Source organism: Schistocerca americana, chromosome 2 (assembly GCF_021461395.2).
Source record: "Schistocerca americana isolate TAMUIC-IGC-003095 chromosome 2, iqSchAmer2.1, whole genome shotgun sequence".
In the NCBI taxonomy this organism is placed as follows: Eukaryota; Metazoa; Arthropoda; class Insecta; order Orthoptera; family Acrididae; genus Schistocerca; species Schistocerca americana.
The window spans coordinates 286,826,283-286,854,083 of record NC_060120.1 but is presented as its reverse complement, the minus strand read 5'-3'; the positions used below and the strand labels follow the sequence as shown (position 1 = coordinate 286,854,083).

Genomic DNA, 27,801 nt, shown 5'->3' with positions numbered 1-27,801 from the left:
CGCCCCTTGTCCAGAAATAGCGGCGCCCAGGAGAAAGCGGCGCCGCGCTATGACGTCTCTACCTGCTGTCTGCTACAGTGAGTCACGCGGCGGTGGCGCCGCCAGCGGAAACCTGCCGAGTTACGGCCACCGCACGTGTCGACCACCGGCCGACCTCCGGAGAGGAGTGGCTCCGCCAGAAACCGGAAAAACAGATGGTTGCGTCACTCGCCATGCAGCCAATGAAGAGCATGCTAGCAGCTGGTACTGCTGGCTGAGTTAAAGCATTGATCCTAGAATGCGAAGGCGAACCACGTCTCTGGGATCGGATTTGCTGGAGGGATTAAGGACTTAACATCTGGCATGTCAGCCACCAGGAGAAGCGTTGTGGTTGCCGGTGACACATTCTATAAGAGACGGCAAAGGACCTGAAAATCAGTTGGACGTAATGCATAGTCTCTTGAAAAGAGGTTAAAAGAAGTACTGGGTGATCAAAAAGTCAGTATAAATTTGAAAACTTAATAAACCACGGAATAATGTAGATAGAGAGGTAAAAATTGACACACATGCTTGGAATGACATGGGGTTTTATTAGAACCAAAATGCAGGACGGCGCTCCACCCCATATTGCTAGACGCGTGAAAGATCTCTTGCGCCCGTCGTTTGGTGATGATCGTGTGCTCAGCCGGCACTTTCATCATGCTTGGCCTCCCAGGTCCCCAGACCTCAGTCCGTGCGATTATTGGCTTTGGGGTTACCTGAAGTCGCAAGTGTATCGTGATCGACCGACATCTCTAGGGATTCTGAAAGAGAACATCCGACGCCAATGCCTCACCAAAACTGCGGACATGCTTTACAGTGCTGTTCACAACATTATTCCTCGACTACAGCTATTGTTGAGGAATGATGGAGGACATATTGAGCATTTCCTGTAAAGAACATCATCTATGCTTAGTCTTACTTTGTTATGCTAATTATTGCTATTCTGATCAGATGAAGCGCCATCTGTCGGACATTTTTTGAACTTTTGTATTTCTTTTTTTTTTTTTTGTTCTAATAAAACCCCATGTCATTCCAAGCATGTGTGTCAATTTGCACCTCTCTATCTACATTATTCAGTGATTTATTCAGTTTTCAAATTTATACTGACTTTTGGATCACCCAGTATATTTACACAAGTGAAGGAAGAGTAATGGGATGTAGTCGAATAAAATCAGGTGATGCTGAGAGTATTATTGAATGACACAATAAAAGAAAGGGCGTTCATACGCGTGACACGGCCGTCCACTTACCTGTCAGGGAAAGGAAAAAAAACTTAGTGTACTCAAGTGTTTTTCTTTCAAGAACATGATTTAAGAGTCGTTATAGCACAGGTTTTTAACAGAGTCGGAAGCGGAACTTTTTTGCGGCTACTTAGAAGTCACCATTCGTGTTCCACAATACTAAATGTAAATGTCGTGTGACTGGGGCCTCCCGTCGGTTAGACCGTTCGCCGGGTACAAGTCTTTCGATTTGACGCCACTTCGGCGACTTGCGCGTCGATGGGGATGAAATGATGTTGATTAGGACCACACAACACCTAGTGCCTGAGCGGAGAAAATCTCCGACCCAGCCGGGAATCGAACCCGGGCCTTTATGATTGATTTTCTGTCGCACTGACCACTCAGCTACCGGGGGCGGACTTCCACAATACTAAAAATACTCCATACCCCCAGGTCTAAAGACACCTTGCCCCATGTCTAGCCGCCGCCCCCTCCCCCCAAACTATCTTCAGGGCACCCTTGATAAAAGCAGTCTATGCGTTTTTTCTATTTTGGGCAGTTAAAGCAACTAGTGATGGCCTAAGTAGAGACGAAATAAAATTCAGACTGACTTTGCAAGAAAAGGGTTTTTGAAAAAAGAGAATTTCCTGACATTGAATATAAATTGAAATATTTATAAGTCTTTTCTGAAGGTATTCATCTACATCTTCATATATAATCCACAAGCCACTGTATGGTGCATGGTGGTGGGTACTTTGTGCCACTATTAGTTATTTCTTTTTCTGTCGCACTCGCAAAAAGAATGAGGGAAAAACGTCTATCTATGTGCCTCCGTAAGTGTCCCAATTTGTCTTCCTGCCCCTTACGCGAATTGTACTTTGCCAGCAGATGAATCGTTCTGCAGTCAACTTGAGATGATGGTTGCGTAAATTTTCTCAACTGTGTTTCGCGAAAAGAACGTCGTCTTCCATCCAGGAACTCTATTTGATTTACGAAGCATGTAAGTAACACTCGCGTGCTGACCGAAAGTACTGGTAACAAACGTAGCAGCCCGCCTCTGAATTGCTTCGATGTCTTCCTTGATTCCGACCTGGTGCGGATCCCAAACACTGCAGCTCAAGAGTGGGTGGCACTAGTGTTGCACAAGTGGTCTGCTTTACAGATGAACACCACTTTCCTTAAATTCTCCCAACATACTGAAGTCGCTTTCCCTACTATGGTCCTTACATGCTCGTTCCATTTCATATAGCCTTGCAACACTGCTACGTCTAGACGTTTGATTGCCGTGCCTGTTGCAAGCAGCATGCCACTAATGCTTTATTTTAACATCAGGGGGTTGTTTTTCCTACTCATTTGTATTAACTTACATTTTTCTACGTTTAGAGCTAACTGCCATTCATCACATCAACTGAAATTTTTGTCTAAACCATCTTGTACCCTCCAACAGTCACTTAACGAGGACACCTCCCAAACCTGGGTTACGAACCACAGTCGACTTCAGTGTCAAATATTGTCCTAGGTAGGGGAAATATATTTGAAATGTAGGCGTTTGGATTAACACCCCATCTAATTGGCCTCAGGTATTTCCAAGTCCTACCTTAGCAAGAAATACTACTTCAGCTCGATATATGTCGTGAAAGGAGATAAAATGAAAAAAAAAAATTCGATGAGAATCATGGCATATATTCGACACGTCTACGTGCAATAACCACACACAGACGGCAGACTGCTGCATTAGCAATGAAGGGTATATAAAGCGTGTCGGGGGAATACAGAAAACAGTGCAGTCGTTGTCGTAATGCTGAAACGGAACGATTTACCTGGTGTGCAAAAGGGTTTGAACTTTGGCTTTCGGTCCAAGATGGAAGCATTTCAGAAACAAAGAATGGTTCAAATGGCTCTGAGCACTATAGGACTTAACATCTGAGGTCATCAGTCTCCTAGAACTCAGAACTACTTAAACCTAAGGACATCACACACATCCATGCCCGAGGCAGGATTCGAACCTGCGACCGTAGCGGTCGCGCGGTTCCGGACTGAAGCGCCTAGAACCGCTCGGCCACTCCGGCCGGCCATTTCCGGAACGGCTAAGACTCAACTGTTGGCCTGCCGCCGTGGTAGAAGTATACCGTGCATGGCAAAATTGCGCCATCCAAAACCGGTAACTGTAGTGCGTCACAGGCCACAGATGACAGGGGTGAGCGACGGCTGAGGAGACGTGTACCGGCGAATAGACGTGCGACTGGCCTCATGAACCAAGAACAGTGTCTCCTCACCGACGGTTCAGCGGACCTTGCTGTGTATGGACCCCTGCAGCAGGTTCAGGCCCCCATGCTGACTGCTATTCAGCGGCGACGAAGGATGGAATTTCGACGCTAGTATCGCAACTGGACTCCCACTGAGTACCGACAGGAGGCCTTTCCAGATGAATTACGTTTATGTTCCATCGGACAGGTAGCCTTCTTCTGTGCTGGATGCACACGCATTGCCCGAACTCTTACGGGACTCGGTAAGATTGTCTGCCGCGAGTAATGAGTGTAACGGGCAGGTAGCCACCTGTCCGATGGAACATAAACGTAATTCATCTGGAAAGGCCTCCTGTCGGTACTCAGTGGGAGTCCAGTGTACTGTGTGAAATGTCTAAAAGCCAGGATCCTGCATGCGTTATGACCTGGGGAATGTTTCTGTGGCATTCCCTGGGTAATTTCGTCATTTAGTAAAGCACAATGGATCAACACAAGTATGCATCTATCCTTGGGGACCATGTCTACCACTAAATACAGTTTGTTTTTCCTTGGCACGATAGCATCGTACATGCATACATGTCCGAAGGAATATAGCATCGTTCTACTTAATAACACAGGCACTGAAATATCGTATTCATCCGCCGATGCCAGGCGGATGTCCTTCCTTGCACGAGGATTACACAATCTGTGTATGAATACAGATTGCGACGCAAGAACGACAACATACGGAAATTTAGGTCTGACCGTGAGTCGTGCAAGGATAGCCAAATCGCGTAAAGCGACCGCTCGTGTAAGGTGGAAAATCCGGTTTCGAGTCTCGGTCCGGCACAAATTGTCATTGTCATTCTCTCATATAGCTAATGGTGATATGAAGATGGTATCTGTTATTTCGAACATGTCCGATAGCATCTTCATATAGTTAAGGCTAACCAGCCATTGACCTCCTTCTTCTGTGCTGGATGCACACGCATTGCCCGAACTCTTACGGGACTCGGTAAGATTGTCTGCCGCGAGTAATGAGTGTAACGGGCAGGGGCACTGCGAATGTAGTGTGTGGACATTAAGTTGGGAACGTGTGGGTCTCACGGGGAGCGTGCAAGGGATACATCCCTGCAGTCGCACTATCCTCTGTGACCTCGGTGGCTCAGATGGATAGAGCGTCTGCCATGTAAGCAAGAGATCCCAGGCTCGTGTCCCGGTCGGGGCACACATTTTCAACTGTCCACGTTGATGTATATCAACTCCTGTCGACAGCTTAGGGTGTTGATTTAATTATCATTTCATAGCTAATTGTTGTTGATATTCGCAAGTACGGACACATTTCATGAAATTATCGACGCCTCGTTACAAGGCAGAATGACATCTGAGTTTAGATTTATAGCGGGCTTGTAGTACACGGTGTCCACGGCAACAGCGGAACAATTGTGTGTGTGTGTGTGTGTGTGTGTGTGTGTGTGTGTGTGTGTGTGTGCGTGGGCCAATGAGGGAAGCGATAACATTGTTCAAACGTTACCTCAGCCACTTCCTGTTCGGAATGCTCGGTGCTATTTCTGTAACAACTTACACGGCAAGTCTTTCTGCTCCGTATGAACCGAAAGAACAGACTGTCCACTGCACGGAGCCCCGCGACATATCTACGGAAGACTGAAAATCTTGTAATTTGAAAATTAGCGCAAAACACAGAATAGCATCGTGGTGCTTCTGTCGTAAAATGATCATGGCAGAAGATATTTCTCTAGGTATGCAGCCAAGCTGGGAGTTCAGTTGTCCTATTTCATTTTTCCACGACTGACTTAGTCTTCGTTTCGTTTAATAGACTTTATTGCCTCATCATCTGTGAAAACCTTTGAATTTGTCGTATGAAAATGGATCTTATCTACTGTATCTCTAGGCAACATAGTAATATATGAACCTGAATCAAATCACATTCATAATTTATTTAATTCAAATGGCTCTGAGCACTATGGGACTCAACTGCTGAGGTCATTAGTCCCCTAGAACTTAGAACTAGTTAAACCTAACTAACCTAAGGACATCACAAACATCCATGCCCAAGGCAGGATTCGGACCTGCGACCGTAGCGGTCTTGCGGTTCCAGACTGCACCGCCTTTAACGGCACGGGCACTTCGGCCGGCTATTTAATTCAGATAGGTTTTTCAACCAGTAATATTAATTTTCAGTATTTAAGTAATTTGTGTACAGATCATGTCGTAGTTGTCTAACATGTAACCTCTTTTTTACTTCTAGCAATTACAATACTCATTCCATTGGCGACGTTCTTTATCCCGTTAAAGACTAGTCGCTTCTTTCGATAAGCTGACGAAACGTTCGTCATTTGGCCTCAAGGATGTGAAAAAGTTGAGTTCTTACAACATCGGAACTGGACTGACACTGTCGAAGTAGAAAAAGACGACGCCTTGCCCTTGCTCTACGTCCTAGTCCGCCGCCAGACTAGTGGGTGCCTCTGTCACAGCGTCTACGGGATACCAACCCACACCGACCTGTACTTCCACCCCATCAGCCACCGTCACCCTACACACACGCTTACTGTGTTGCAAACATTGGTGCAGCGTGCAAGAAAGATATCAGACGCCGATAACCATGAGCTGCGTCACCTCAGGAACAACAGCGACAACTATGTTGTTTGTTGCTGTGGTCTTCAGTCCTGAGACTGGTTTGATGCAGCTCTCCATGCTACTCTATCCTGTGCAAGCTTTTTCATCTCCCAGTACCTACTGCAACCTACATCCATCTGAATCTGCTTAGTGTATTCATTTCTTGGTCTCCCTCTACGATTTTTACCCTCCACGCTACCCTCCAATACTAAATTGGTGATCCCTTGATGCCTCAGAACATGTCCTACCAACCGATCCCTTCTTCTGGTCAAGTTGTGCCACAAACTTCTCTTCTCCCCAATCATATTCAACACTTCCTCATTAGTTATGTGATCTACCCATCTAATCTTCAGCATTCTTCTGTAGCACCACATTTCGAAAGCTTCTATTCTCTTCTTGTCCAAACTATTTATCGTCCATGTTTCACTTCCATACATGGCTACACTCCATACAAATACTTTCAGAAATGACTTCCTGACACTTAAATCTATACTCGATGTTAACAAATTTCTCTTCTTCAGAAACGATTTCCTTGCCATTGCCAGTCTACATTTTATATCCTCTCTACTTCGACCATCATCAGTTACTTTTGCTCCCTAAATAGCAAAACTCCTTTACTACTTTAAGTGTCTCATTTCTTAATCTAGTTCCCTCAGCATCACCCGACTTAATTTGACTACATTCCATTACCCTTGTTTTGCTTTTGTTGATGTTCATCTTATATCCTCCTTTCAAGACACTGTCCATTCCATTCAACTGCTCTTCCAAGTCCTTTGCTGTCTCTGACAGGATCACAATGTCATCGGCGAACCTCAAAGTTTTCATTTCTTCTCCATGAATTTTAATCCCTACTCCGAATTTTTCTTTTGTTTCCTTTACTGCTTGCTCAATATACAGATTGAATAACATCGGGGAGAGGCTACAACCCTGTCTTACTCCCTTCCCGACCACTGCTTCCCTTTCATGTCCCTCGACTCTTATAACTGCCATCTGGTTTCTGTACAAATTGTAAATAGCCTTTTGCTCCCTGTATTTTACCCCTGCCACCTTTAGAATTTGAAAAAGAGTATTCCAGTCAACATTGTCAAAAGCTTTCTCTAAGTCTACAAATGCTAGAAACGTAGGTTTGCCTTTCCTTAATCTTTCTTCAAAGATAAGTCGTAAGGTCAGTATTGCCTCACGTGTTCCAGTGTTTCTACGGAATCCAAACTGATCTTCCCCGAGGTTTTCTTCTACTAGTTTTTCCATTCGTCTGTAAAGAATTCGCGTTAGCATTTTGCAGCTGTGACTTATTAAACTGATAGTTCGGTAATTTTCACATCTGTCATCACCTGCTTTCTTTGGGATTAGAATTATTATATTCTTCTTGAAGTCTGAGGGTATTTCGCCTGTTTCATACATCTTGCTCACCAGATGGTAGAGTTTTGTCAGGACTGGCTCTCCCAAGGCCGTCAGTAGTTCCAATGGAATGTTGTCTACTCCGGGGGCCTTGTTTCGACTCAGGTCTTTCAGTGCTCTGTCAAACTCTTCACGCAGTATCATATCTCCGATTTCATCTTCATCTACATTCTCTTCCATTTCCATAATATTGTCCTCAAGTACATCGCCCTTGTATAGACCCTCTATATACTCCTTCCACCTTTCTGCTTTCCCTTCTTTGCTTAGAACTGGGTTTCCATCTGAGCTCTTGATATTCATACAAGTCGTTCTCTTATCTCCAAAGGTCTCTTTAATTTTCCTGTAGGCAGTATCTATCTTACCCTTAGTGAGATAGGCCTCTTAACTATCTCAAGTAAGAATCGCTGTATGATTGGAGTAGGAAACGAAACTCGCTTTTTGCCGTTCTGTGGATCGGCATCGCCCACCATAAGCGACGTGCTGAAAAGGCGCAAAATTACATTGCTCCTCTGGCCTCCGACAAATTTCCGGCAGAGATGCAGCAGTTCTCAGAAGACCTGGGATTAGCAAAATACTCTGCGGGTGCGGTGAGTCTTTAGTCGGACATACAGTGAGCGATGTAGAACAACGGAAAAAGGAGCCGAGACGTTTTATCGCCTCCGCTACCACGAGAAATCCGCTTTAGTTGAGGGTGCTTTAGGAAACGGTCACTGGACCACATTTAACGAAACCTCTATCCTGGTTCACATAAAATGCTTCTGTAACTGCGTAATTAAGGTGGCCATCGACATAAAAATTATTGGCAACACCTTTAATAGAGACGGCAGCCCGCAGCTCGGCATGGCGTGGGATGCCGCGGACGGGTAGTTGAAGCGGTCGAATAGCGATAGCCGAGACAACGTGCGCCATATGTGGCGATGTCTAAGGGCAACTAGAGTACCTATTTTTATTTACTTATTTATTGCTCATTTAGCCTGAGCAGATTAGAGCCTTAAGGCTCTCTTACAGCTCACCAGGAACAACATATACAATAGATATTACAAAACTTCCCAGTAATAACAATAATAATAAATGAATAAAGCTAAAGAAATCTGAAATGTGAGGATTGTGGTAGCGAAAACGAATGGTCAACTAAGGTTTATTTGGAGAATTTTTGGAAAGATTGGTTCACCTGTAGAGGAGACCGCGTATAAGACGCTAGTGCCATCTATTCTTGAGTACTGCTCAAGTGTCGCGACTCCACACCAGGAACAAAGGAAGGCATCGAATCAGCTCGGAGGCGGCTGCTAGATTTGTTACCGGTAAGTTCGAACAACGCGGAGCTACTTCGGGAACTCAAATGGGAATTCCTGGAGCGAAGTTGAAGCTTTTTGTTAGGAACACTATTAGAGAACCGCCATTTGAGGATGACTGCAGAACGGTTCTACTGCCGCCAGCATACGAGGGTTGGAGCTTAAATAGCGGCAACACTGCTGTGGAGACGCTATGCAGTGGAGTCTACCCTATTGTCGCTGATAGCACACGTTGTTGACATACCTACCTTACCTCCGAGCAAAAGGACTCGCCCGTCCCACGTCACCGCCGTGGGCACAATCGAGGGAAACAGTCAGTCACTTGTGAGCGAGCGGTCTAGCGTAACGATGTCACTATGTTTTCGAAACAGGACAACGGAGTTGGATCAAGACTGAATGTGCCAGAGGTCGTACAGCACAACAGTGTCATCAAGGTCTTCAAGAGGCGTGCGGGGAATCGGCATTACCGTACAGAACAGTGGCACGTTGCGTAAAAGCTTTCAACGAAGGTCGGCAAATTGTGGCAGACATGCATCGGGCAGGTCGTCCTCGCGTCTCTGAGGAAGAAGTGCATGCTGTTGCCGTGTGACAGCGATCGACGTCATACTTTCTGCGCAACCTACCCATCACTTTGCACGGCAAGCTGTGGCTGCTCTGTTCGGTCGATGGGACTGGAAAGTACTGTACCATCCACCATACTTCCCGGACTTAAGTCCTTGTGACTTTGATTTGATTCTGAAGATAAAGGAGCCACTTCGTGGCATTCGGTTCAGTACTATTCCAGAGATTCGACAGGCAGTAGACCGCTGCATTCGCACCATCAACAGCAACAGGCTCTGCTAACGGTATACTACGCCATCCACATCGCTGGCAACTGGTTCTACACAACGCTGGTGACTACTTTGAAGGACAGTAACAGGTGCAAACATGTAACTCTTTTGTACCGGTTGTGAATAAATAGTTGCCACTATTTAAGTTCCATCCCTCGTATAATTTGCGTAAAAATAGCGAAAGTAAGATAGGAGAAACCAGGGCTCATACGGAGGACTACTGACACTCGTTTTCTCCTCGCTCTATTTGGGAGTGGAACAGGAAAAGAAACACTAGTAGTGGTACAGGGTACCCTCCGCCATGCACCTTACCGTGGCTTGCGGAGTGTGTATGTAGGTGCAGAGAACAATAATAACAAATACATGGTTCAAATGGCTCTGAGCACTATGGGACTTAACTTCTGAGGTCATCAGTCCCCTAGAACTTAGAACTACTTAAACCTAACTAACCTAAGGACATCACACACATCCATGCCCGAGGCAGGATTCGAACCTGCGACCGTAGCAGTCCTCGATCGAAAGCTCTTGGCATTTTAACCACTTGACGCGGCTGCAAGCTCGGGAACTTTTTATTCTATGGTTATGTGGAAAAGCTTTCGCGTCCTGTATCGTGCTCTGCTATAGGTTACCTTTCTCCACCGCGCCCATGTCCTACCATAACTTTGCAAATTTCAACTAGAAACGGACTATAGTGTTACCCACAGATAGGTGTTTTCGTCGCGCTAATATCACAATGCCGGCCGAAGTGGTCGTGCGGTTAAAGGCGCTGCAGTCTGGAACCGCAAGACCGCTACGGTCGCAGGTTCGAATCCTGCCTCGGGCATGGATGTTTGTGATGTCCTTAGGTTAGTTAGGTTTAACTAGTTCTAAGTTCTAGGGGACTAATGACCTCAGCAGTTGAGTCCCATAGTGCTCAGAGCCATTTTAATATCACAATGTGCTTCGAAATGTACAGTCGTGGACAAAACGAGCGAGACCCCTCACCTTTTCGTTATGCTGACCCGCACAGCTTTAAAGTCTGCTACACAGCATAACAGGCAAGGCGACGAAGTGCTACCAACTTACTATGCACAGGTGTGAAATTGTCAGATTGTTTTCAATCATGTGTAAGACTATATTAATGCTGAATTGTGTGTTAACCACAACACCTAAATATAAGATATAAATGAAAGAAGAAACGCTAATTAGTATGAACTGTACTAATAAAAATGAATTTCAGCTTATCGAGATAACATAAATGTTTTAAGCAAGACAAAGTACCCCAGATCGTTACGAATTAGCAAAATGTTATGCCCATTCGGCCGCGAAATGGATGCCGGATTACCGTTGCTGACCTACCATGAAAGTATGAAAATTTAGCAATGCGTGAAGATTCATAACGAAATTCGGCTAAAAATCATTCAGTGTCACACTTAAGTCAATTCAATTATTGACAGAAGCGGGAAAAGTAGGCAATAACAAGTATGAAATTCCATAAGAGTTTCATATCGACATCCACGGGGCGCCGGTACAGAATAAAGGTAGCAATAAAACGTATTGGGGGCGCGATAATTTCTTAAAATTCCTTTACCAGTAGTTTATCTGCCTCCATCGAGGTTAGAACCGAAAACAAATCAGACATCGCTTGCAGTAGCAGACACCTTTCACTACGCTAGCAGACAACCCAGGCAAATAGCCCTCTATTATTACCCCAGACATGAATAAGCCGGCAATTTCGCAATGAAAATGGCAAAATGATTTGGAGTTTCTGTTGCATAGAGCTTTCTGGACTCAAAAACATGAATTGTCTAACTTTATGTCACCGCTTATGTGACAATCATTCGGGATGTTTATCGAAATAACAAAAAACTGTTATTAGCGAGTAAATTTAGCAGGATAATTCTGCACCAACCCAGGAAATAAACGGCGACGTAGCTGCCAAACGTATTCTACAACGTTTCGAATTCTCCATTAGACTCTCCACAGCCCGAAAACGTTCATTAGCCGAAGTGTTCCTTCGGTAGCTAGCAATGGGAATGCTTGCACATCTAAAACGCGGTGGCATTAATACTGGGATCTGAATTACCACGTGTATAGGCAAATGGATTTTATTTGCATTCCTGTAAACGTGATTTGGATCGAAAGCGTAGCTACGAGTAATATGCTGATGTATCGCCTACAACTAGAACATTTCGAATAGAGAGTAGGGAAAATTATTATGCGGCCTTCATCTTCAGTAACTGTGGTAGCTATTTTCGTTGTTAGGATTTCTTCACGTAAATCGGTAAAAATGGAACTCTACTAGTCTCACTTTCTTGACCGTCTATCTGTCTTCCTAACCCTTAAAACCCGTTTACCTCGAGTACGGGTGGTCATAATAAGCGGAAATGAATCGCACTTCCTGCGGTATACGGTCCCTTGGTGGTGTAAAAAAGTGAGATATGTCTACGCAATCTAAAGATACGGCCGTTTATGTAAAGAAAATTTACGCGAAAGGTCAAACTGCTTAGGTCACCAGTCCCCTAGACCTAGAACTACTTCAACCTACCTAACCTAACACACATCCATGCCCGGGGAAGGATTCGAACTGACGGCGCAAGCAGCCGCGCGGTCCGCGATATGACACCGTTGAACGCACGGTTGACCTGCGCCGGCAAGCTGTTAATATCATCTGGTGTTACTAAAAAGTTACTCACTTCTGGTGAATGATTCTCTGCGCGGTTCATTTAAGAAAGAATAACTAAAATATATTTGATGTTACAGAAGAGGAAGGACGCCTAATTCATTTACCCTTGTCTGTATTCATGATGTTAGATTCGCAATCTGAGGATACGTACTATCCATAACCACACTTTAGATCCACGTCATAGTCACAGATACGCGAATACAACACACTGGCTTATACTTGAGGTATTTCGTTTCCTACGAAGTGGTGGCAGACGATGCTGTGGCGTCTTCGAAGCGCGAGTTTCTCCAGTGCTAGCTATCTCAGCACATCAACTGAGCGAACTTACATAGTATGTTGGTAGCACTTCGTCGCCTTGCCTATTATGCTGTGTAGCAGACTTTAAAGCTGTGCGGATCAGCATAACGAAAAGGCAAGGGGTCTCGCTCGTTTTGTCCACGACTGTACATGTGAGATTACTAAACGCTATGAAAAGACAGTTGACGGACTTTATTATAAAATTTTCCGTTCATTTCGTTGCTCTATTTTTGCCAAGAACAGCCACTATGGCAACGAATTTTGAAAGATCTGAATATTCCAGAATTACTGCGGTGGAAATGGGTGTTGTACATGGACCGTGACTATCAACGTAGTGCACAGGAACGCTTGCTGTGTGATTATCTCGACACGGGAGGACAGTAAACGGCCGCGCAGAAGCTGCAGATGTTCGATCCACTTGGAAGCCTGCTGGACGAAGTGGAACACACGCCATTACGTAACGAACAGTCTGTCCGTGTGCCTAGCAGCAGGGCGTCCATCAGGGAGCTGCAACAGGACTGGCTGACCGCTGCAATACGTCGCTAAATGACTGTGCCACGGCACGGTGTGTGGACGGCGCAGTGCTCTTTGCTAAACCAGACAGAAAACAGCAACGTTGGCCACGATCAAAAAACGTAGCAGACGTGCAACTTACAGCAACAGCAGCAGCAGCAAAAAGTGCACGAACGAGACTATTTATTCCATCCTGTTGCCTGTAATTTAAACGCAGGCTATATTGATTCTTACACAAATTGTGCGTTAATAGTTGCCGGCCGTGGTGGCCGAGTGGTTGTAGGCGCTACAGTCTGGAACCGCGCGACCGTTACGGTCGCAGGTTCGAAACCTGCCTCGGGCATGGATGTGTGTGATCTCCTTAGGTTAGTTAGGTTTAAGTATTTCTAACTTCTAGGGGACTAATGACCTCAGAAGTTAAGTCCCATAGTGCTCAGAGCCATTTGAACCATTAATAGTTGATTTGTCCCACACAATACTACCTTCGATCCCCATATTATTTCCACTATCAATAATATACAGGGTGATTTTTCCCACAGCGTACAAACTCAGGAATTGATCGATGAGAGGATATGGAAAAAAATGAAGGTCAATGAACTTATGTCCGGAAACGCATGGGTTTCATCCTAGAGACCATTTATTCGATCATACTTTGTTACAGAGAATGCGGTCTAATACACGCTGTACCATGCAGCCACAGTCACAGTATTCGTTGAAAATGATTTCCCTATGCCTCAACGCGTACATGGACGCGCTGTAGCATGGTCTGTCTCTCGCGTTCAAATCGGCCAGGCTGCATCCGAACAGTGTCAAAAGAGGCATGAATACACTGCTCCAGTGTCTCCACATCTGGTGTGTGAAATCTTATGGGACTTAACCGCTAAGGTCATCAGTCCCTAAGCTTACACACTACTTAACCTAAATTAACCTAAGGATAAACATACACCCATGCCTGAGGGAGGACTCGAACCTCCGCCGGGACCAGCCCCACAGTCCATGACTGCAGCGCCCTAGACCGCTCGGCTAATCCCGGGCTTCACATCTGGAACGTGGTCTGCTTACACAATAGTTTTGAGATGGCTCCATAATCAGAAATTGCACGGGTTGAGATCCGCTGAACGAGCAGACCATACCAGCTGGACCTCCTCGTCCGACCCATCGACCATGCAATACACCATTGAGATGCGACTGGGCGTTAACGGCGAAGTGGGCTGGAGCACCATAATGTAGCAGCCACATAATCCTTCAAATCATCAATGGCACTTCTTCCAGCAGAGGAGGCAAAGTCAGCGGCAAGAAACGCCTACAGTCCCGGTCTGTTGGGCGACGTGGATGGAAGATTGGTCCAAAATTACGGTCGCCAATTATCCCGGCGCACACATTCCGGCTGCACCGATGCTGATGATTCGCTGTCAACATACCATTGGGGTTCTGCATACTATCCCACAGATGATTGTTACAAAATTGAAGATACCACACCGCGTGAAGGTGGCCTCATCTGCGAATAGGATGGACGACACAAATCCCGGAATCGTGGTTCCCTGGTCAAGAAACCAGTGACAAAACTCCTCCCGATGTGGAAAGTCTGTCGCTAATAAGCCTGCACACGCTTCAAGTGATAAAAGGCTCTGAGCACTATGGGACTTAACATCTATGGTCATCAGTCCCCTAGAACGTAGAACTACTTAAACCTAACTAACCTAAAGACACCACACAACACCCAGTCACCACGAGGCAGTTCAAGTGATAAGTGTAGTAACAATTCTCATGGAGAATGTTCCACCTGGTCGTCCGGCTTACCCTGTACTGCCGGGCCAACTGCCTGGTACTGACACAGCGGTCGCCTTCCACAGTGTTAATCACATTTTCCTCCAAGTCTGGTGCCCGAACATTCCGCGTACGTCCTTCGCGATTTCCTTCTTCCTGGAACGACCCTGTCTCAGACAAACGGCGAAACACTGTTGCAAACATTGAAAGCTGTGGTGGTTGTAGCCGGGGATAGGTCTCGTGATATAACCTTGCTGCCCGCAGCCCGATGTCTTTCCGTAAGTAAACATTTCGGCACGCTCTCGATTCGAATACACAACCATTGTGTACAACGCTGTATCACACCCACAACAGGATAAGTCAGCAAGAGAAGTGAATTGGATACAACATTACCAACTACTATGGTAGGAGAGGGCGCTGAGGCATGACATATGAGGATATATGTCCTCTCTAGCAGGAAACCACGTATATGGTAACTGTGGCTGCATGGTACAGCGCGTACGACCGCAGTCTCTGTAACAAAGTATGATTGAATAAATGGTCTCTTGCATGAAAACTATGCATCTCCGGACATAAGCTCATTAGACTTTTTTGTTCAGTGTCCTCTCATCGATCAATCCCTAGAGTTTGTACACGATGGAAAAAATTACCCTGTATGTATACGTATATATAAAAATACTATCTCTAATATGAATGAAAAACTACATGTACTAGCTACTAAATTTATGTCTACTACTGCTGTAATCAGTTTTTGTCTGTAACATTCCACAATGTACTCCATCGCTCCCTTGTCTATAGGCAAGCCCTGTCGGTTCCTGGGGCGCTGTGGTAGCATCTGCTACTTCCATTGTTTGTTGGTTCCCTGCTTGCAGGTTCAAATGGTTCAAATGGCTCTGAGCACTATGGGACTCAACTGCTGAGGTCATTAGTCCCCTAGAACTTAGAACTAGTTAAACCTAACTAACCTAAGGACATCACAAACATCCATGCCCGAGGCAGGATTCGAACCTGCGACCGTAGCGGCCTTGCGGTTCCAAACTGCAGCGCCTGCTTGCAGGGAAGGACTCCCCTGTTCCAAGGAAGCATCGTTATTGCCGGTGGCGAGCGCAGCCACACACCGACGGCCGATTCACGTCACCCATTTTCTGGTCCCTTGGGTGGTGAGACACGGCCCACTTTTCTCTGCGGTGTTGTTACGATGGCTGCGCATACGGTGTCGGCTGTTGTTCTGCCGCAGCTGTTGACCTCAGCTGCCTTCGCTGCATTGCTTCTCGATCTTCTGTCGCAACCTCTCGTGGTGCAGGAGATGGAGGTTGGTTGATAAAATAACGCGCTACCCAGGCCTTTCTTGAAATAGCGTCAGCAATGTTGTCCAAGATCCGCCATTCTGTTTCGCAACGCCGTATCTCCGTTCCGATTCTGTTGCTGCCGATCAGTATCAGCAGACGTCCGCAGATGGTCTGTTCTGGCGTACTTTCTTCACCTCACACATACTTCCACCAATTCGATGCCAGTAGGTGGCGTAGGGTCCATGGTCAGTCAAGAAGGGTGTGAGGCCTCTTGAGGGGTTCAAGCGCTTCATTCTCAGTTTTACATTTGACAGAATATCGTAGGTGCGCCTCGCTGTCTGGGCATCATTCCATCGTTCCTCCCACAGATGGAAGGTCTAATTTTGAATACGCTGCTTGCTTGTCGCCCGTATTCCTATTAAATACAGCACTTCATGAGACTGTTTCTTCTTCAGTCAACATATCGCCGCTTTTTCCCACATCTGGAGACCGAGTGGACACATGCCAAACGTTACTTGCAACGCAACAACTGTCACAGTGCCACAAGCTCCCTTCAACTGAAGAACGATTCCACATATCCGTGCTGGTGTTAAGAGGAAAAGTCTGTGGGCCCAAGCACTCGTACTGTATCCTTTGATCGCAGTTAACTTAACGTTATAATACGTTCTTGTTGTTTACACTGGCAGCTTATAATCGTAATTGGCGAGAGTAATGATTTTGTTCATAATGTTCCTGGGTCTCTTGCTCAATTCTTGAATATACGCACCATACTTCTGTCGCTCGTCCAAGAAGACCCTACGTATCTCGTGATGGACTCTCTCTCTTTATGGGCATGTAGCTCAATTTCATGATCTGGTCTCTTACAAAGATTCCCTTTTAAAAGCATGTAAGTTGTCTTTCCAGGCGCAACCGACAAACTGACTCCTATCCACGATCGACATAATTGTTGAAGGACCATCTTCCGGCTTGCTTCTGGAGCTACTATTCATGAGTGTTATCGTCGGCATATGCCACTACTGCGCCCTTTTCACTATCCTGTAGCTTTCCTAATACCAAACGAAACAAATACTTTAGTGAAACTTCCTGGAAGCTTAAAACTGTGTGCGGGCTGGGACTCTAACCCGGAACCTTCGGCATTCGCAGGCACGTGCTCTACCGGCTGAGCTGTCTAAGCACGACTCACGACCGGTCCTCACAGCTTTATTTCAGTCAGTACCTCGTCGCCTGCCTCCCAGAATGCACAGAAGCTCTCCTGTGAAACTTGCAGGACCACCACGCCCGGAAAAAAGGACATTGCGGAGCCTTGCTCACGAAACGCAAAGGACCAACGTTCGAGACCCAGTCTGGCACACAGTTCTAATCTTAAGGAAAGTGTCAAATGAGCGAACACTCCACTGCATAGTGAAAAATTATTCTGGAAAAATCCTTCCATGTCCATACACATTAATATGAAACGCCTTGAAAAATTTGAAGTCAGACTCAATAACGACCTGAAGAATCTGTATATTACATCCTTTAAAAAAAAGTTAAACCTGTCATCAAGCTGAAAATTGGTCTGAGCACCACAGTGTTTTACTACGCTTGGTGCTGTTGGAGGTGGAACGCCGTTCATTGCATCCGACCGTTGACCCGATATACCGAGCCAATTTAAAGCAGGTTCCGAACCACGGGGAAAAAAGTGTCAGATAAAAATCCTACGACTGCTGCGGATCGAATCCAAGACCACTAGATCCACAGCCTGTCACTCTACCGCCTTTTCCCCCCTCTGTCTGTTTCTTTGCCGTCGCTACTCCTCTACGAGATCGCTTCTGAGCGGACGTCGAATGACGTCTCTTAAAGTCTACGTATCAAAAATTTACTCTTTTTTTTATTACAGAGGGCGCCAGTTTGTTGACCGGACGCGCTGAGCTAACGAGCCGGCTCCCAATATTAAATATATAGGATGTCTGGCATTCGAATTATGTTAATTTTAATGTGACGAAATAATGGTGCAGACAAAAGTTGTTTGGTTGCAGAAGTCCTAACTGTTTATGTAATGGAAAATCAGAGACTTATTCTAAGGAAGAATACAATAGTCGTTAGCATTAGTCAAAATTGGGACTATGGTATTTTTTGTGCCTGAATAGCAGATATGAATGAGACGAAGTGAGCGCTGTCCCAGTAACTCTTTTGCAAGGTGAACGGGCGCGGTGCCCTCGTGTTTACCCCATTTATTCCACTTCCCGCCGGGACCGGAGTAAACATCGAGGACCGCTTGCCTCAGCGGCGCTCCTACCCCTGGAGAGTGACGGAAATTTCCAGTCGGCATTCCATTCAAACGGCCGCAACAACAGCGCAAAAATTTCCGTATATTCAATGCATTTATACTCCGTAATTTCGTGTGACACCTACAAAAGACTTATATTACACAATTTTGACAGAATTTTGCTTTTATATTACACAATTTTGACAGAATTTTGCTCATATAGATCAGCTATTCTGGCGCAAAAATACCACAGTCATTTTTTTTTAAAAAAATACCTTTGACCTCTTTTATTTATTGTATATATAATGGCATTCCTGTCGTCTTCAGTAGAGTAAGCACATGGGACTTTCTCAGATACGGCCTTTGTAAAAATGAAATGATCGTGTGGCACTGAAGGCCAGGAGGCTCCAACCTGGGAAGTTCGGCCGCCGGGTTGCAAGTCTTATTTCAGGTGACGCCACATTGAGCGACTTGCGCATCGGTGATGACGAGGGCAACACAAACCCAGCACACGGACGGAGAAAATCTCCAACCCGGCCGGGAAAAGAACCCCGGCCCGGTGCATGGTAAGGAAATACGTTACCACTTTTTTTTTGTTCGGTACTGTTCGTTGCGTTTTGTCTGGGCAGACGTCACGTGTATTCCGTTCAGTTTGATCGTTGATTGCTTTACTCACTATTTTTCATTACAGAGGTAAGCTTGCCCTCTGACCGAACACGCTGAGCTACCGTGCCGGCATTCTCAGCTAAGCAAGCGGACTATGGCTTAACGATTTTCCTGTCAGATCAAAATTAACAAAGTTCTTGCAGATGCCTTGGTTAGGTGGGACAACCTAAGTAATTTAATTTGATTAAATCACCTTTGCTTGGCTTTCAGGTAGGATTCCCCGTTTCATACAGTTGGAGAGTCTCTGTAATGCTGTTTGAATTTAGGGGCAATACCAAGTGGGCTGAGGTGTGAATGCGAATTTGGGCTGAGGAGGGAGGCATGCTAGGGTCGTATGTGCAGTTGTGCAAAGGCACTGCGCCAGGGTGGCGTAGTGGTTAGCACGTCTAGTGAGCAAGAGACCCGGGTTCGAATACCGACCTTGGCAAACATTTTCATTCGTCGCTTCAGTCTGCATATGTACATCACAGATGTTTGAGACTTGGAAAGATCTCTGGAACCATATAGTTTCATTTGATCTACATAAATATTAGACGAAGTGGCATCCACATCCCAATGCAAGTACCACAGTACGATCAATAAAAGGGAAGACAGAAAATTACGTGTATGAAGGAGTAACGCTGGACCGAACGCTGTCACGCAGATCATAGTTAGAAGGGCCTGAAGAGGGAACTGGAGAACCGTAATTCTGTTTTGCAGCTACATGACGGGGCTGTTAGGCAGACGCCTTAAGGATCGCTGGGTAGATATTGTGGTAGAATACTGTGCACCTGTCTGGTATGACTGCGCCCGTGCAGCTGTACTATAAGAGAGGCAACAGAGAATAATCGCGGGAGTAGCCTACTCAGACCTACACAGTGCGCCTGCTTTCCGATCTTAGCGCTTGTCGAACTTCCTGAAACTGAAATTAAAAGCGGAAATTAAAAGTATCCAAAATACCAAGTACAACTTCCATCACCCGATATACACTGATCTCATAAGTACTAACCGCCTCAAATCCAGGTCTCCGCTATGACGGAAGCAAAGCGCCAGGGAACGTCGAAGTGAGAGAAGAATGGAAGAAGTTCTGCGATACATTCAGATTTAGGAAGGTGACTGACGCAAATGTAAGAAGAGAGGCTTCGACCTCACTAAAAAATACTATGGTGGTGCATCCTTTTGGTCTATCAGATCCACATACGCTTCAAAAATGTGGCGGTTATCATAATGCGAGAGAGACAGGCAGTAATTAACCAGTTCGTTGGGTTATGTAAGCGCCGCAAGCGAAAGCTAGCCGCTAAGAATGTGCTGCCTGTCCCATCTAGAGCGCGATGAGAGAGCGCTGCTGATGTCACTCTGGTACACGGCCGCACACCACTATACACCGCTACGGTATTAAAGATCACACTTATAAGGGAGCTAAGAGAAAATCTATCTCGACCACGGAAAGATGAAAACCGGGTACTGATTCCTATCGTTCGATTCTAAGGGAATTGAGTCATAATTAATGCTTCACTTCCCCCCAGAGTTTGAAGACATTTTTCTTCCACCTTATGTCGAGGTACGTGTCAGAAGGACTCTATTCTAGGCTTTCGAGAAAGTCACTCAACGTTTTAGTATTTGCAAAATGCAACCTATCCCAAACAGTGTCTCAGTAACCACACTACCGCCCAAGCACACAACGACACAAACAAACTAGAAATTAGGAATTAAATACACCAAAATTGGTTCACTGCGGAAGATCGTACTATGGTTCCTCCTTTCAGTCATAACATGAGACTTTTTTTTTCCGAGGTCCAATCGGTCGCGAAATTAAAACCACAGTGAAAATGCAACGAAGCTTTGCGCAGATGAGCTGCGCAATGTCTCAAGTATTGCTTAGCATTCCGCTCACTTAGCTGAGTGTTAACGTGTTTGTTTACCCTGCAGCGCGTCCGGGTTCGATTCCCGGGGATTTTCTCCGCTCGTCGACTTGGTGTTAATCCTCATCATAATCTCAACATCACCGACACGCATGTCGCCCAATGTGGCGTCACCTGAAATAAGACTTGCAACTCGGCGGCCGAACTTCCCCGGACGTGGCTTCCTGGCTATCAATGCCGCACGATCATTTCATTTTTTTTTTTTTTTTTTTTTTTTTAGTATACCCGTCAATAGCCTCACGTCGCTCTTTTCAGTTTTAGCGCACAGTGAGCACGTAAGATGCCTAGAACAATAGTCTCACGCCAAGTGTGAAGTGCGTGCTGTCATTCGATGTCTTTGCGCTAAGGTATTTCGTCTAATTTCATGCAGCCCACATTACGTAACTTTAGCTAAATGTTGCAGATAACACATTTTTGATTTTCACTTCGTTTCAAATTTGCGACCGATCGGACCTTTGGGGCGGGGAGAGTAAAAAATTTTTAAAAAAGCTGAAATGACAGGTATTGAGGTACGTGATCAACTAAAATCGCTCAACAACCATCAGGGAACCGGACTTACGTGATTCTGTACAGATTATGTGAAACAACGTGCTCCCCTTCTAGCAGCAGGTTATTGTAGGTCGCTGGAGGAACGAGGGGACTACAAACGATTGGGGAAAGAGTTCAGATTATTCCCGTTTTCAAAGAAGGGCCGGCTGGCCGGTATGACCGAGCGGTTCTAGGCGCTTCAGTCTGAAACCACGCGACAGCTACGGTCGCAGGTTCGAATTCTGCCACGGGCATGGATGTGTGTAATGTCCTTAGGTTAGTTAGATTTAAGTAGTTCTAAATTCTAGGGGACTGATGACCTGATAGTGCTCAGAGCCATTTGAACCGAGAAGTGCCGTCGGTCAGATGCGCGTGACTATGGACCACTGTCTCTGACGTCACTGTATTAAAAGCTGTAGAAAACTAATTATCGTCGCGTGTTATGAGCTTTTTGAGTAACGAAAAGGTTCTCTGTGAGAATCAACAACGGTCCTGGTAACACAGAATTAGTAAAAACAGCTCGCTTTGTTTATCAGAGAGCTCGACAAAGCATTAATGTGCACAGCTAGATGCTGTATTCCTTCACTTCCTGAAGGAAGCATGCAGTGTCGGTTAGTGAAAAAAAGATGACATTACAGAATATCAAAAATGGTTCAAATGGCTCTGAGCACTATGGGACTCAACTCCTCAGGTCATTAGTCCCCTAGAACTTAGAACTAGTTAAACCTAACTCATCTAAGGACATCACAAACACCCATGCCCGAGGCAGGATTCGAACCTGCGACCGTAGCGGTCTTGCGGTTCCAGACTGCAGCGCCTTTAACCGCACGGCCACTTCGGCCGGCTACAGAATATCAGACCAGCTTTCTGAAGAGGTTCAGAACCTTCCAGTAGGTAGCACACAATATCTCGTTCTTAACGGAGCGAAATCTTCGTGTGTGTATATATATTAAAAACATATTTTTGGGCGTACCGCAATGAGTTGTTACAGGATTCTTACTGTTCAAGATAATATGCAAATGATCTGATGGATAATGCCGGAAGCTTCGTGGCGTTAATTGTGTACACGACTATTTTTGTGTCTATCAATGTTTTCAAGCATTGTCGCAAGAAAATACATCTTCTCCACTTGTTTCTCTGATGCCAGTCACAGCTATTGTAATAACAATCAATCTAAGAAAAAAAATGTGTATTTGACAGTAAGCGTCGTTTAGTGGGCACCGTTTAGACTTTTTGTGAAAAATACGATCGAAGATTTTGGTTAGGAAAAGCAAGAATTTCTGCTAGTTTGTTTGTGGCGGTCGCAACAGTAAATACTGTCCGGATGCAAACCAAAATATGTGAAAAGAGGAAAAGTTAAATTTCCTAGATACGTACCACAGAGTCACGCGATTCGAGAGACCATGTACGTAATTGCGTTCTGCGCCTCTGAATAGATTACCCAGTCCATAGATATTGTTACTTACGGTTCCGTCTGAGAGCGCGGTAATAGCCGCCAGCATTTTCTTTTATTTTATATCTTAAGATTACGTTCAGTTGTCTGCTACACGAACGACAAATACCTGTGGCACTTTGGTGATGGAATTACCTGAAAATAGCCTACAAACTGCAAGCAACGAGAGAATAATGTACGACTTCCGTCACTAGCGTGTGTTTCATATCTGCGTGTAAGAACTGACGACTTGAACTATCAGCTTACTACTCTTATTAGACTGATTCCACCACAGCTGCATCTTGGTGCCGAGAAAACACGAAGAACAGGTATCTATTTCAAGCTGTGAAAATCCTGACGGACGCTCCATTATCACGACGGAGGAGGTGGAGCGACGTCAGAGTGTTTACGTTCTGGCACGCAAGTTATCACTGACCGCTGCTCCTGGTCCGTATTGCGTAATCCCGAGCCGGGGAGCAGCGCACAGAGCGTTGTGCGGCCGACAGACGCCCACAGCCAGTGTTTTGGTTGCCCTGTGCCGCACCAATCACCACGGCAGAACGACCCTCCCTGCAAACGCCGTCGCTGTTCTTGGCTGGCCTTCTACACACACACACTGTGAACACGGCCGCTGTGGCCGAGTGGTTCTAGGCGCTATAGTCTGGAACCGCGTGACCGCTACGGTCGCAGGTTCGAATCCTGCCTCGGGCATGGATGTGTTTGATGTCCTTAGGTTTGTTGGGTTTAAGTGGTTCCACGTTCTAGGGGACTGATGACCTCAGATGTTAAGTCCCATAGTGCTCATAGCGATTTGAACCAATTTTTGAACACGCGTTATACCTGGATCTGAACTGATAGTGGTGCTGAGTTGCTGATGGAATTTACTACGCTGTCGGTTCGGTGTTATCCCACACGCGTTGTATGGCTGCACCAGAGAAAGTAAATCGCACGCTCCATAGTGTTGTCTAGTAAGTGCTGTTGGTGGTGTTTAGCAACGCAGTGCTTCAGTTTCCACAAAGATGAGCAATAACTACACCTAACAGCGTTCAGCGCTACAAGCGTACTATGGCATTAACCAGTCCCACGGCTCGTGTTCCTTAGGACAGGGCCGGCCGAAGTGGCCGTGCGGTTAAAGGCGCTGAAGTCTGGAACCGCAAGACCGCTACGGTCGCAGGTTCGAATCCTGCCTCGGGCATGGATGTTTGTGATGTCCTTAGGTTAGTTAGGTTTAACTAGTTCTAAGTTATAGGGGACTAATAACCTCAGCAGTTGAGTCCCATAGTGCTCAGAACCATTTGAACCTTAGGACAGGTGGTGTCTTCGACCTTCAGACTGCGGAATTAGCGACCCGAAACATCAACGTGGAGTTTCCGTCCACAGATAGCTCAGCCGTGGCTTTACCGACCGTCAAAGAAAGCCACAGCAGTAGGGGAGGCTCTGGTCGTATGTACGACTGTGCAAAACTGTTTGGTCGGGAGTGACACGGTATGTGGGGCACCTACAAAAAAGGTCGGAAACGCCACAGTCTGAAAGTCCACGCAGCCAGAGAGGAGAGATCTCAGTCGCGAAGAATAAGAATGATTCACAGTGTTCAGCAACGCGCGCGTCTCGTACCGAACAGCAATATAAAACATTACCGGTCTTCAATAAAATGTGTTCTGCAGTGCTGCAACGTGCAGTGTTTAGAGACAGTAAATATCAACTTTGGTGTTCATCACGTACAGGATCTTCTTAGCAACACACACGCCTCCGAAAATTCAGAAGTACAAGTATGTCGGGATCTTCAGTATAGAAGATTAGAGCTTAGTCTTCCATCGATGGTGAGGGTACCACGGACAGTAGACAAGCCTTGACTGGGAAAGGAAATAGGCCGTGTCCTTTCAAAGGAACGTCCCGACATTCGCCTTAATTGACTTAGGGAAATGAAGAAAACCCTAAAATTGGATCGCTGATCGGGGATCTAAACCACCATCCTCCGAAATACGAGTCCAGTGTGCGTCTTACCACTGCACATCATTACTCGGTTATTGAACTTAGCCGAGTAAGGATGTGCAGTGGTAAGACGCACACTGGACAGACAAGTGCCGCTTACGCGCTTTCGAAGAATTTCAACCGGTCCAGTGTGCGTCTTACCACTGCACATCCTTACTCGGTTATTGAACTTAGCCGAGTAAGGATGTGCAGTGGTAAGACGCACACTGGACCGGTTGAAATTCTTCGAAAGCGCGTAAGCGGCACTTGTCTGTAATACAGGTAACTCAAAATGTTCAGCGCAACATATAGCTGTAATTTTCAGCAATGAACGTGATTTGTCTGTCTTCAGCAAGGCATTGTACCCTGTGCTTCTCGTCGGATAACAACGCGCAGTGCTCGGCATATTGCACGTTTTGAAGTGAGCTTCAGTAAAAATTATTGGGAGTGCTCAGGAATGCGGTGCTTCAGCTTTTTACTGATGAGTGATATAAACGCTTCATCGTGTTCACATCATTTAGTAACACCGAAAAGGATTGAGCAATTCACAGCGTTCAGAAATAACCACGGCCTGTGATGTTCAGCAGTTGACACAAATAGAGTTGTGTTCAGCAAGATATTGTGTCCTGCGCTTTATCTCCCGATTACGAAGCCGGTCGGGGTGGCCGAACGATTCTAGGCGCTACACTCCGGAACCGCGCGATCGCTACGGTCGCAGGTTCGAATCCTGCCTCGGGCATGCATGTGTGTGATGTCAAAAATGGCTCTGAGCACTATGGGACTTAACATCTCTGGTCATCAGTCCCCTAGAACTTAGAACTACTTAAACCTAACTAACCTAAGGACATCACACACATCCATGCCCGAGGCAGGATTCGAACCTGCGACCGTAGCAGACGCGCAGTTCCGAACTGAGCGCCTAGAACCGCGAGACCACCGCGGCCGGCTGTGTGATGTCCTTAGGATAGTTAGGTTTAAGTAGTTCTAAGTTCCAGGGGACTGATGACCTCAGAAGTTAAGTCCCATTGTGCTCAGAGTCAGCCCATTACGAAGCAGAGTGGTTCAAATGGCTCTGAGCACTATGCGACTTAACTTCTGAGGTCATCAGTCGCCTAGAACTTAGAACTAATTAAACCTAACTAACCTAAGGACATCACACACGTCCATGCCCGAGGCAGGATTCGAACCTGCGACCGTAGCGGTCGCTCGGTTCCAGACTGTAGCGCCTAGAACCGCACGGCCACTCAGGCCGTCCGAAGCAGAGTGTTCGGAACATCGGATGCCATGCCGTGCTGTTATGCGATATACTATTTCCGGTGTTCATTGTAACTGACACCCCGTAATTTTCAGCAATACAGTGTGCCCTGGGATTCCTTTCAGATTACTGAACACAGTCTAGTCAAATCACACGCTCAATAGTGCTCTTCAGTAGATACTATTGGCGGTGTTCAGCAATACAGTGTTTGAGTATTCACTATGATGGCAATAAACGTTTACGGTGTTCGGCACCGCATGTGTTTAGCAGTTTCCTCATGGCGTTTAACACAGAAAAGGTGACAGCCTTAAAAAATAAAATCGATTCACAGCGTCCTGAAATACTCTCACCCCGCAGTGTTCAATAAAGCACGCGAGTAACGATGTTTGGCAAAGGACGGTATATCGAGTTCGTCTCGTAATTACGGTGCACAGTGTTCAGCAAGTCGCGCGCGCCTCGCCGTGGTGTTGAGTACACAATACTCGCGGTGTTGAGCGGCGTACCTGGGCTTCATGGTGGCTGCTGTCCCTGGACGCCGCGAGTCGCCGCCGCTGTCCCACTCGTGCGGCCGCAGTCGCGCCTGGCCGTTCAGTCGCTGGCTGGCTGACTACTGTGCGTGGCCGTGTGTGGCCCGCCGGGCAGCAACGGCCGGCCGGTCCTTCTATCCCGCCCCGCTGGCACTGCGCCAGTGGCCAATCGGAGGCCACGCCACGCTCAGGCGTGCTCTCTCGAAGCTTCCGGCCGTGCCCGGCAGGTGCATCAAATATGCAGGCCCGGCCGGAGGACACTGGGTCGAGCACCGCCCCTTTGCATGATGCCGCCTGCTAGTCAATAAGGCCGCCTGCTCCTCCTCTGTCGCGGAAACTTCTCGAGGGCGACAGCTGTCCTCCGAGCCCAGTGCCTATCTCTGTTCTGACGTCGCACGCAGAACCTTTAGTCCAGAGGCGAAGTAGTCGTCCGTCTACTTAGACGGACTCTCACTGACGGAAACTGAAAACGCTTAATCGCCGTGTTTGGCCAACACCGACTCAAAGGAAGGCCTCGGCGCTTGTTGGTGACGTCACGTCAGCTAGGCACGGCGAACGCCAGGTCTCTTGCAGGCAGAAACGCCTGGGCATGCTTATCACTATAAATCTCTTATTTTTGGACAAAATGTTTTGTATTGTTTTGGATTCTGCAGTTTTATTTACATGAAAGATTTTCTTACTATCGTAAAGCTACAAAAGAAGATCATAGTTCTGTATTACTGAATCCTGTCGAAACAAACGTAGATCAATATGAGAAGATGCTTTGCCCCATTGCAAGCTCGGAAATTTTACATTCAAGTAACTATATTTACTTGATCCATTTTGTTATCGAAACTTACCCCAACCCCCTTACAATGAACTCGTTTATTTATTTATTTATTTATTTTCGTTTGACATCGTCACTGGAAATGTGAACTAATTTACATGTGTAAATGTCCAACTGTTGCCAGTCATTAGATTACAGTCGTTTTCAACGAAAGGAATTCTAAACAGGAAACAAAATAGCTTCATACATCGAAAATACTGCTGAGCTTAAACTTTTTTAAACATGCACATTAGGAAAGATAAATATTCCCCTCCTGCAACTGAAAGCAAAAACTTTATAAGATAAAAAAATTATTT

At 46.1% G+C, this 27,801-nt stretch overlaps 1 protein-coding gene across 1 annotated transcript in view; it reads right to left on the bottom strand.

Annotated features, from left to right (window-relative positions):
- LOC124595588 (phosphatidylcholine:ceramide cholinephosphotransferase 2-like) overlaps nt 1–26,746 on the bottom strand; it is a 324,775-nt gene extending 298,029 nt beyond the window's left edge. The window contains exon 1 of the mRNA XM_047134382.1: nt 26,656–26,746. Coding sequence (XP_046990338.1) covers nt 26,656–26,666 — 11 coding nt within the window. The 5' untranslated portion in view covers nt 26,667–26,746. The remainder of the gene's footprint in view (nt 1–26,655) is intronic.
- Between the last annotated feature and the right edge of the window lie 1,055 nt (nt 26,747–27,801).